Source organism: Cinclus cinclus, chromosome 2 (genome assembly GCF_963662255.1).
Source record: "Cinclus cinclus chromosome 2, bCinCin1.1, whole genome shotgun sequence".
Taxonomy (NCBI): domain Eukaryota; kingdom Metazoa; phylum Chordata; class Aves; order Passeriformes; family Cinclidae; genus Cinclus; species Cinclus cinclus.
This window is the reverse complement of record NC_085047.1, coordinates 116,475,919-116,487,520: the sequence shown is the minus strand read 5'-3', so window position 1 is coordinate 116,487,520 and position 11,602 is coordinate 116,475,919. Positions and strand designations below refer to the sequence as shown.

The 11,602-nt window shown below is 54.1% G+C and overlaps 1 protein-coding gene across 1 annotated transcript; it reads right to left on the bottom strand.

The window, feature by feature from the left end:
• Positions 1 to 2,000: 2,000 nt before the first annotated feature.
• On the bottom strand, positions 2,001 to 10,007 carry KCNE1 (potassium voltage-gated channel subfamily E regulatory subunit 1). Its single transcript, XM_062514983.1, is given in 3 exon segments — positions 2,001 to 2,419; positions 4,957 to 5,151; positions 10,004 to 10,007. Coding segments are annotated over 3 exon segments (618 nt in total).
• Positions 10,008 to 11,602: the final 1,595 nt, after the last annotated feature.

The window sequence follows — 11,602 nt, the reverse complement described above, 5'->3', positions numbered from 1 at the left end:
TTTCAACTGGATATTGGGAATTAGGAATTGTTCCCTGAGAGGGTGGGGAGGCCCTGGGATGGAATTCCCAGAGCAGCTGTGGCTGCCCCTGGATCCCTGGCAGTGCCCAAGGCCAGGTTGGAGCAATGTGGGATAGTGGAAGGTGTCCCTGGCCATGGCAGGGCTTGGAACAAAACGATCTTTCATCGGATCAGAATGATCATTAATCAAAACAAAATGATCCTTAAGGTCCCTTCCGACCCAAACCATTCCGTGATTCTGAAGTTTGGATGGCACACGTTCAGCATTTGACATTTTCCCCTGTTTGGGGTTATTCCTCGCTGGCCCCCAAAGCATTTTTTTGGCCTTTGGATGTCCCAGTTACGAGGAAGATTAAGAGCAGCGATTGCAAAACCCCAGTAAATCAAATCTCTCTGAGTTCTTCAGAGACAAACCCAGTTTCTTTCTAGAGCATTCTCCTCTTTAATCCCCTCTTGGCAGAACACGCCAAGGGTCGGATACCAGAGCTCAAATTGCCTTCCGTGGTAAATAAAACAAACAAAAAATAAATAAATAAGGGCTCCTTACCCTAAAAACAAACACCCTCTGAAAGCAGCTTCTCCTTCACCTGGCGCTGCCCAGTGCCAGAAGATGCCACCCGGATTTTGCAATTCAAGGTGTTCTTTGCCCTCCCATTCTGCACTGAACATCTCCAAACTCCAGCTGCTGCTGGGGCCGGGCTCTGCTCCCAGGGCACAGGGACAGGATGAGAGGAATCAGCCTCCAGCTGTGCCAGGGGAGGTTTCACTGAACCATCAGGAACAGTTTCTTCCTGGAAAAGGCAGCCAGGCCCTGGAAAAGGGGCTGCCCAGGGAGGTCTGGGGTGTCCAGGGAAGGTCTGGACACGGCACTCAGGCACAGGAGCTTCGAGGTTTTTCCAGCCCGAGTGCTGGGATTTACCCACGGCTGGTGGGGCTCCCTTCCAGGTCTTTAACAGGACATTTCATGGAGCAGGATCAGTCCCTCAGGTGCTGCCAGAGCTCACAGGGCTCCTTTTATGTGGCTGAGTACACACAACACCCTTAGCAAACTCGTGGCTGAGTTTTTCCTGTGTGTTCAGCCCATTGTGGCCCCAACAAATGGGGATTGTTCCCAGGTGAGGAACAATGGGCTGGGATGTGCTGGAGGAGGCAATCAGTGACCTGGGGAAGTGCACAATAGATAATCAAACAGGCTCCATCTGACCATTCCCGACCTGTTTGTACAACTCTTCTCTTAAAAGCATCCAAAAACAAAAGGATATTCAAGAGGGCCACAGAAAGATCCTGGCTTTGCTCTCAGGTTGGGTTTGATTTCAGCAAGGAATTCCCAGGTCTGGCTCAGAGGTTTCTTTGGTTTGTCTGTGTGGGGTAAAATGCTCAGTTCAATATCAGGGATTCTGGGAGCTTCCAGGGTCTGGTACTGAGCTTCAGGAACCCCCAGGGATATTTACCCAAAGAGATGTTTGGAATGTCTTTGGTCAGGTGCACAGAAATGGGACAGAAATAGAAATAATTGGAAGCAGAAACTACTGGAGCTTGCAAGGGACCTTAGGAATCACCCAGTGCCAGCCCTGCCATGGCAGGGACAGCTCCCACTGTCCCAGGCTGCTCCAATTCCCAATTTCCAGCCTGGAACTGAACATTCCAGGGATCCAGGGGCAGCCACAGCAAATCTGGGAATTTCGTCCCATCCCCTGCCCACCCTCCAAGGGCCGGATTTATTCCCAAAATCCCATCCAGCCCTGCCCTCTGGCAGCCTGAAGCCCTGTTCAGGAGGTGAAGCTGATGAGTCCACGATATCCCGTGCGTATCCCGAGCTCGTCCAACACGACGCCGGGCGCTGGGGCAGCAGTGGCACATCCCAGATCCATCAGCTTCACCAGCACAGCTCCTCCAGCCCGGCCCAGCCGTGGCTCTGCAGAAGGACCAGCAGCTCCCCTGCTGCACGGCGAGCGCCGCTCAACCCTTCCCCTCCTTGCCCTAGGAAGATTTCTCCTCAGGGATCTTCCTGCCCGGCTTCTCCACGGCCAGCTGGTTCTCCAGGACACAGCAGAGTTTGTGATTTTCGATGATCCTGGCCTGGAAGTACTGCCTGTCCTTCTGGTGCCAGGCGTCGGTGGCGATGTAGGTGTTGTAGGGGTCGCGGGGTCCCTCGAGGCGCCGCGCCCGCAGGTTGGTCACCATCACCCCCACGGTGAAGAACCCCAGCAGCCCCAGCATCAGCAGCACGTAGATGATCTCCAGGTTGTTGCTGGCACTCCTCACCTGAGCAGGAGCTGAGCTGTTGGTCTGTTCCAGGCAGTCCTGGAGCAGTTTGGAGAGGAGAAGGTTCAGGGTTGTGTTGTTGGACAGCACCAGCATTTTGATTTTCTGTCCTTGGTACTGCTTCCTTCCTTTGGCTAGAAAAAGATAAAAATCAGGTCAAGAGGGGATTTGCTCTGTCTGCCTTTCCTGGTTCCCCTCCTCAGGGAGGGATTTTCCTCAGAGAGCCTGGGTGGGCCTGGAGATCCGCTCTCATCTCCCATCTGCAACCCAGCCAGGGCTGAATCCATCCCCACCCACACCTGCAGGACACCCTTGGGATTCACAGATGGGCTGTGATGGTGTGGGGCTGCCACAGACCTCACCCCAACCTCCCTGGTCCTGCTTCAAGTTCAGGACTCCCTCCCTGAGCCCCCCCAAGCACGAGGAGTGTCCCAATCAAAGGGACAGCTCAGATCTCTGCACTGGGACAGGGACAGCACCGAGGAGCAGCTGGAGCTGGGCCAGGAGGGATTTAGGTTGGATTTTAGGAAAAGGTTCTTCCCTCTACCGGAGGGTGCTGGCACTGCCCAGGGAATGGTCCTGGCCCCGAGGCTGCCAGAGCTCCAGGAGCAGGGAATGGGGACAGCCAGAAGCACCTGGAAGCCCAAAGCCTCCCAGGCACAGCCTCTGCTCTGACAGTGTCACACAAGAGGCTGAAGGCTCCTTTTCCCTTTCCAGTGCCACCTGTAAATCACTTAACAGCAGGAATCCTGTCAGCACTGCATTCCCAAATCCTCAGCAGCCAGGTAACATCAAATCATAAAATCATCTTGGGTTGGGAGGGACCTCAGAGCCCACAGTGCCACCCCTGCCATGGCAGGGACACCTTCCCCTGTCCCAGGCTGCTCCCAGCCCGTGTCCAACCTGGAACTGAACATTCCAGGGATCCAGGGGCAGCCACAGCAAATCTGGGAATTCCACCCTGTGCCAGGGCCTGCCCACCCTGCCAGGGAACAATTCCTAATTCCCAGTATCCCATCCAGCCCTGCCCTCTGGCAATGGGAGCCATTCCCTGTGTCATGTCCCTCCATCCCTTGGGAATTGTCTCTGTCCATGTTTCCTGCAGTTCCATCCAAGGCCAGGTTGGACACTGGGGCTGGAGCAGCCTGGGACAGTGGGAGGTGTCCCTGCCATGGCAGGGCTGGCACTGGGTGGGATTTGAGGTGCCTCCAACCCAAACCAGTCTGGGATTCTGGGATTTTGTGATCTGTCCCTGATCTCTTCAACACCCAAATCCCTGCAGCCCAGAGCTGCCAAAGCCATTCCAGGGAGCAAGGGGAGCCTCTGGAGAGCTCGTGGTGTCTGTGTGGGTGCTGGGGCCATGGGGAATGTCACAACAGAGCTGCAGATTGACTTTGGACTCCAAACACAGGGAATTGCAGCTGGATCTGGCACCTCATGGGTCTCCTGCCAGCTCTGGGAATGGCAGGACTGACTTACACCCGGCTGCTTCCCAACAAAGGCACAGCACAAGAGCTCTGTCTGCTCCAAAGGAGCCTGGATCCTGCTCCCAGAGCCTGGATCCTGCTCCAAGTGCCTGGAATCTGCTCCCAGAGCCTGGAACCTGCTCCAAAGGAGCCTGGAACCTGTTCCAAGTGCCTGGAATCTGCTCCCAGAGCCTGGAATCTGCTCCCTGAGCCTGGATCCTGCTCCCTGAACCTGGATACTACTCCAAGAGCCTGGAACCTGCTCCCAGAGCCTGGAATCTTCTCCCAGAGGAGGGCACCCAGCCCAGTGGGCACCTTCAGCTCCAGCCCAGCCCTTCCTGCCCTGTCTGAGCTGGGCTGATCTCCAGCAGCTCAGCTCCAGAGGAGGCTGCTGGAGCCACCAGGGTTTAAAAGGGAAGAGGGAATTCTCTGTCCTGGAATGCACCCAACATTTGTGGCACTCAGCTTTGGAGCTCGACAGGAATTTTGTCCTCGAGCATTGGGTGCTGCTGCAGAGAGCCCAGAGGAGGCAGCAGGATGAGCAGAGGGCTGGAGCAGCTGTGCTGGGAGGAAAGGCTGGCAGAGCTGGCATTGTTCACCTGCACAGGAGAAGCTTTGGGCTGAGCTCAGGGTGGCCTTGCAGGGCCTGGAGGAGCTGCAGGAAACATGGAGAGAGACAATTGCCAAGGGATGGAGGGACAGGACACAGGGAATGGCTTCAGAGCAGCATTGCATGGGATACTGGGAATTAGGAATTGTTCCTGGCTGGGATGGTAACGAGGGGCTGGGCTGGAATTCCCAGATTTGCTGTGGCTGCCCCTGGATCCCTGGAATGTTCAGTTCCAGGTTGGACACTGGGGCTGGGAGCAGCCTGGGACAGGGGGAGCTGTCCCTGCCATGGCAGGGGTGGCACTGGATGAGTTTAAGGTCCTTCCCATTCCAAACCATTCCACGATCCCATGAAAGCTGACCCTTGGCTGCCTCTATTTTCCTTCCCTGCTGAGGTTTCAATGTTATATTTATCACACAAGCAGAGGTGGATGTGAAATAATGACAGATTTTTACACTGTTTTCTCAGCTCTCCCAAATCAGAGCACCTCTGTTCTCATTTCCACCAAGCAAACATCTCCAAGCCTCTCTCCCATTGCTGCTAAAAGCGTCAGCAGCCAGCCCCAGCAACCCAGGCAGTCTGGAGGAACACTCACCTGTAGAAAACACAGCTCTATCACGACTTCTTGTGGTTTGATGGCACAGAAATAAACCCCGTGCTACTCCCAGAGCAAAAATCAGCCCAGCACATCACCCACCTCCCAGATTTTCTGCCTTCCAAAAATTCTGGTGCTTCTCCACCGCCTTAAAGGATCCACTGACCTCCCTGGCTCGTTTCCCTGCTAGAATTCCTTCAGGGATGAGTAGGTCAGACACCGTTCTTCATTGCACAAGGCAGCACCATTTCCTCACTCGGGATTCCAGCTCCCGGGAATTTTGCAACCCAGCAGCATCCAGGGCAGAGCTCCTGCCCGAGCTGGGGCAGCAGCACATCCTGGGAGGAAGAGCTGCTGCGGGGTGGGATCTGCAGCCCTGGGATCTGCAAACTCCTCCTGCAGCCCCCACCTGCCCCTGGTGAATGTGCAGCCTCTCCCTCCCTGTCCAGGGCCGTCCTGGACTGCTCACCTGGGCAGTGCCTCACTCCAGCTCCTGGTGTGGCTTTCAAGAGCAGCCCTTGTGCACTGGGGGACACTGAATTCTCCCCAAACCCCCACTTTTCTCTGATCAAGAGCCAGAAATTCCATTTTTTTTGCACACAGTACATATATATATATATGTATATGTATATGTATATGTATATATAACCCATTATTCCAAAGTGGAAAACCCAACAATCCTCCCTAGAAAAAAAAAAAAAAAAAAAAAAGGAAAAACCATCTCTGAGTTTATCCCCCTGGGATGCAGCTGCCTTGGGATTGCTCCCAGCCCCAAGGAGCAAACACTGGCATGGCTGGATCAGCAAACAAAGCCAGCTCCTGCTCCTCCATCAGTTCAGCTCTGCTGAGCTCCCGGGCTCCTGGAGCTTCCCAGTTTTCCACCAGCCCCGCTCCCATCCCAGAGCCTGGACACACCTGGAGGCTGCAGAGCTCCAGCCCCTCCCGGGGAAGGAGAACGGGAAGATGCCAGCTCTGGAAAAGCCCTGGATGATGGGTGTGAGGTGCTGAGCTGGCTCCTGGCTGCTGCAGGGCCACCAGCCCGGCTGTCACTGTCCCGGGAGAGGCGAACAGGGAAACACCCGGGCTGGGAGGGAAGGAGGGAGGGAAGGAAGGAGGGAGGGAGGGCAGCAGGAGCCGTGCCCGGCTGCAGGTGCCCAGGTGGGAGGTGCTGGGGGGGCACCGGAGCTCTTGGCACGGGAAATGTGGAGCCAGAGGCAGAGCAGCACAGGAGAGAGGGAATCATGGAATTGCTGAGTGGGAATAAACCCACAGGGATCATTGATCCAGCCCCTGTCCCTGCCCAGACCCACCAACAATCCCAGCCCGGGCAGCCCCCGGAGCTCTGAGCTCCTCTGCTCCAGGAAGGTTCTGGGTGTTGGGACATTCCCAGTGATGCTGCCCTGGTCCCCTGGCACTCCTCGAGCTCCGTCCTCCAGGGATATTGCACATTTTGGGGTGTGAGGAGGAAGGGGGGGTCATTTGAAACACTTCACTGAAGGGAGCGCTGGCTCACTCCAGCCACCACGGAAACATCCAAAACCTCACCCAAAACCTCACCCTCCACTTTCCACGAGAGGAGGAGGTGTCTGTGGCTACCACTGAGCCAGAGGGGGATCCATCAATGCCCACCTGGAAGGTACAAAATTAATTTATCAGCTTTCAAAGATGAATTTGAGCTCGTTCAGAGGTTGCTGATGATGTGGGATAACGTCCCCTCAGCATTCCTGGGGCCAGGACAGATCCATCCCATGGCCCCTGACAGGGACGGTGGCCTCCAGAATCACCAGCTGCAATAAGCAGGGATGGGGATGAGAAGAGGGACAGGGATGGGATAATGGGATGGGATGGGATGGGATGGGATGGGATGGGATGGGATGGGATGGGATGGGATGGGATGGGATGGGATAATGGGATGGGATCTCCTTGCCTGACATTCTTTGCCAGCTGCTGCTGCCTGGGCAGCTGGAGAGAGGAATGGAGGTGGTGGTTGAGGCCTTTAAACTAATGGATGAAAATATCTCAGCATTTTCTTGCTGCCCCACATTTCCAGAACTTTATTCCATTTTTCCTCAGGGTGAGGGTGCAGCCCCTGCTTTCCTTGCTGGAGCTGTTGCTGCATCCAAGAGAAGGAGCAGGTTGTAGGGTTGATTTCCCAGACTGCCCCAAATCCCTGGTAAAATCTGGCTTTGTTCTGGACCAGCCCCTGCCTGCTCTGTTTCTCTCCTCCAGGGCAGCCAAATTCAGTTTTGCTTTGCCCCTGGGAAGCCTGGACCAGGATCTGATTTTCTTCTTTCCACAGCCCCCAGGGAATTCCCTTTTGAGCTCTTTGAGATGAATTTTAAAGCCTGGCAGGGTGCTGGGGGTGGCCAGGAAAAGGGAGAAGCTGCAGAGGTGGCCCAGGCTCCAGGAGGAGCCACAGGTGATTCCCTTTTCCAGACCAGTGACACCAGTCTGAGGCCAAGTACAGGCACCAAAGCCCTGGAATATGAAGAAATGCTGTGCCTGAGTGTGTGAACTAACCCAAATGACTGAAGGGTGGCCCAGAGTTTAACCCAGCACTGGAGCATCCCCAGGAAAAGCTGCTGGGAGGATGGGCTGGGGCTGATTAAGGAAAGCGCACTTCTGGATAAATCAATCTGATTAAATAAATGGATTGAATCAGCAATGCGGGAGGCTCAGAAATGGGGTTAGGGCAGAAAAGGATCCCTCTGGGGTGGCCACAGTGCAATGGATCCAGGAGAGATCCAGAGTGGGATGAGGGAGGAGGAGGAAGAGCAGGAGGGTGGGGGTGGTGTCAGTGACCACAGAGTCAGGCTCTGCTTCCTCCTCAGAGGGGAAATGTGGGACAAAACCTGATCCTGTGACTTCCCTGAATAGCTGGGAAGGGGTGTGGGACAGGAACTTTGGGATGGGAGAAGCAGCCGTGCCTGGAGGGAGCTGGGAGCCATTCCTTGTCCCCTGCTCCCAAGGCAGGGCTCTCATGTCCCCCCAGCCAGGTTTGGTGTCACCCTCCCATCCCAAAGGGAACAGGGGGATCCCTGAGCTGCTGAGGGGTGACCTGGGAGGGAGAGAGGGAGAGAGGGAGAGAGAGGGAACCCCTTCTGTGGGGACAAGGGGGCTCTGCTGTGTCCTGGTGGGATCCCATCCCCACTGCTGGGTCCAGCTCTGGAACTGCCAGCACAGGGAGGAGCTGGAGCTGCTGGAGAGAGCCCAGAGGAGGCAGCAGGATGAGCAGAGGGATGGAGCAGCTGTGCTGGGAGGAAAGGCTGGCAGAGCTGGCATTGTTCACCTGCACAGGAGAAGCTTTGGGCTGAGCTCAGGGTGGCCTTGCAGGGCCTGGAGGAGCTGCAGGAAACATGGAGAGAGACAATTGCCAAGGGATGGAGGGACAGGACACAGGGAATGGCTTCAGAGTGGGACTGGATGGGATACTGGGAATTAGGAATTGTTCCTGGCTGGGATGGGATGGGATGGAATTCCCAGATTTGCTGTGGCTGCCCCTGGATCCCTGGAATGTTCAGTTCCAGGTTGGACACTGGGGCTGGAGCAGCCTGGGACAGTGGGAGGTGTCCCTGCCGTGGAATGAGATGATCTTTAAGGTCTCTTCCAACCCATTGCATTTTAGGATTAATTTTTATTCTATGGGATCTCAGAGTCTGTGTGGTCCCCACTCCCCTCCCAGTCCCACCAGTGTCACTTCCAGCCCAGGGCTGTGTCTCCCTTGGAGCAGATCCTGTTCCAGAGGCCAATCTGTAACTTCTCTTTGACTTTGGGGGGACTTGAGAGCGCCTGTGACAGAGAGATTATTATTTAATATATTTTTAAAGAGCTCCAACTCTGTGTGGGAATTTTCTTTGCCCTCCTGGATCTGTCAGTAGCCACAGATTTCATTTTCCCCAGGTCAATGACAACCTGCGGAGTGATGGGATCCCTCAGGAACTTTTCTCTGGAAGGTGACAAAGGACACAAAAAGCACAGGGTCTTGCAGATCTCTCAAAACTGCATTCCTGGAAGCCTTCTGGGTTTAAATTGGCCTCATTTTTGTTTTGAGGAAATTAATACTGAAATAAGAACAAGGAGCAGAAAATACACTTTATTATTTCAATGAATTTTCCCTTTTCCTTGGAAAAGCTTCTTCTGTGGCCCTTGCACAGGAATAGATGAGGTCTGACATGTTTCTGCCCAGATCTTTATCTGTGGCATGGTAACCCCTGAAAATCAGGGGGAAGGACCAGACTTGGACAAACCCTCCCTGGCAGAGTTCTCTGGGCTCCTGAGCAAGAGGGAGGGAGAAATGATTCAGAATTCATTCAACAATTCAGGAATAATTTGGTCTTCTCTGGCCCCACAGTGGCCCGAGCTGGGCTCAGCTCCTGGGGTCAGGAGGTGACCAGGTCCTTCTCCAGCTCCATTCCCATCCCAAGCACGTCCCCCCATCACAGAGCTCTATTTCCAAAGGGCTTGGCCAGTCCCTTTGGGATGGCACCTCCAGTTCAGCCCAAACCCTGCAGAAATTATTTTGGATTGAGGTTTTCCAAGTCACCCTGCCAAGGATGGGCTTCCAGGAAAACCCTGGCCAGGAGGAATTAATGTCACCATTAATTCACTGCTGCTATCCCAGCATTAATACAACCCCAAAGTCCTACAAACAAAGGTTTGGAGCAGCTGGTCTCCCCCAAATCTGCACAATCTCTGCCGGGACCCAGAGCTTCCCTTGGCAGCAGCAGTGGGACAGCAAATCCCACAGCTCAGGGACGCAGCAAAGGCACCAGAGCTGTGGGAAAACCTGGCTGCACTCTACAGCCTGACACTGAAATGCAATTCAGACTGGGGAAAAAAAAAAAAAACAACAAAACAAACACAACACAATGTTAAATTAAAAGTGTGCTGATAGCTGCAGCTTTGGAGGGGGTGGGATGGGGAGGCTTCTGACCCCCAGAATGGGGTGAGATGGAATTTCCTTCACACAGAGGAATTCTGAGCCCTCAGCTGAGGCACAGGGACTGGAGAGTTTAATTTGGTGAGGATGATTCAGATGGGTCGTCACCCATCACCACTCATGGTTTAATGACCAGAAAGAGGAAATTTGGGTTAGTGCTGACCAAAGTTGGAGTTTATTGTTCTCAGGGGTCCTGGGAAGGCTCCTCCTCTGAGCTACAAACTCATCTCCACTCCTGCCTGAGGCCCTGGCACAGAGCAGCCGTGGCTGCCCCTGGATCCCTGGAATGTTCAATTCCAGGTTGGACACTGGGGCTGGGAGCAGCCTGGGACAGTGGGAGGTGACCCTGCCATGGCAGGGGTGGAACAAGATGATTTTTGGGTCCCTCCCAGCCCAAACCAGTCTGGGATTCTATGATCCCCTGAGAGAAAGTTTGGATTATGAGCTCCCGCAGGCTGAGCAGAATCCTCTGGGATCTAGGCAGAGGGAGGAAGGTGAGACTCTGCATCCCAAACTCAAACAAACTTCCCAGGAGCACACAGAATCCCAGAATGGTTTCTGTTGGAAGGGCCCTTAAAGATCATTTTGTCCCATCCCTGCCATGGGCACCTTCCATTGCTCCAAGACCCCAGTGTCCAACCTGGTCTTGGATCATCACCTCACTGGAGGTTGGTTCATCCTCCCAGCATTTAAAGAATTGAAAACCTTTCCTGCTTGATCTCCTTTGACAGGGCGACCCTTCAGCAAAAACATCACTGAACTTCTGGATTTTCCTCCACGGAATCCAGCCTCCTCAGAAGGCATTTTATATCCTCATTTTCTGCCATCAGCATTTCACAGAATCCCCAAAGCCACCGGTGTTGCCCATCCTGTGTTTGTTGTCTCAGTCACAATCCAGGGACAGCAGCAGCACCAGCAAGGATGAGCTGACCTTAAATCACAGTGTTTGTGAAAGAGCTGGACTTCATTACTGAGATGTGTTAATGAGCTACTGGGCTCCCTCCTTTTAAAAATTCCCAAACCTCTGCTGCCTCATGACTGAAAAGGAAACACCTCAGAAAACAGGGTGCAGCTAAGGGAAAAGCTGAGGGTGAAGATAGATCCACACAAAGACCCTTTGGAAGATCCAAACTTACCACGGGAGAGCAGTTCTTTCATGGAAATCCCAAACTTCTACAAAACCCATGGGATTTCTCAGAATCCTGGAATCCCTGAGGCTGGCAAAGCCCTCCCAGCCCACAGAGTCCCAGCTGTGCCCCACGGCCACCTTGTCCCCAGCCCAGAGCACTGAGTGCCACGTCCAGGTGACACCTGCAGGGATGGGCACTGCAAACCTCCCTGGGCAGCTCTTGCCAAGGCCTGAGCACCCTTTCCATGGGGAAAGATCTCCCAGTAAGCCAAGAAGCAGAGAGGTTTTATGCTCAGAAATTTTCATGGTAGCAGTGTCAGAAGAATGAAAGATCAAAGATGCCCCAGTGGTGCAGGAAAAAGGATCTGACCAAACATCCTCTCCAAGCTCCCAGGAATTTGCACCTAATCTCTGGGGAATTAGAGGAAGGTCAGGAGAGGAGGGTCCTCCATGTGCAGGGAAGGACCTCAAAAATATCCCCAGTTCAGGAAAAGAGCCAAATCACAGAGCCAGGGGAACCTTCTGTCCCGAGAAGCAAAACTGGAAAATGCTTTTCTGTTAATTAAGCTGAAGCTTTC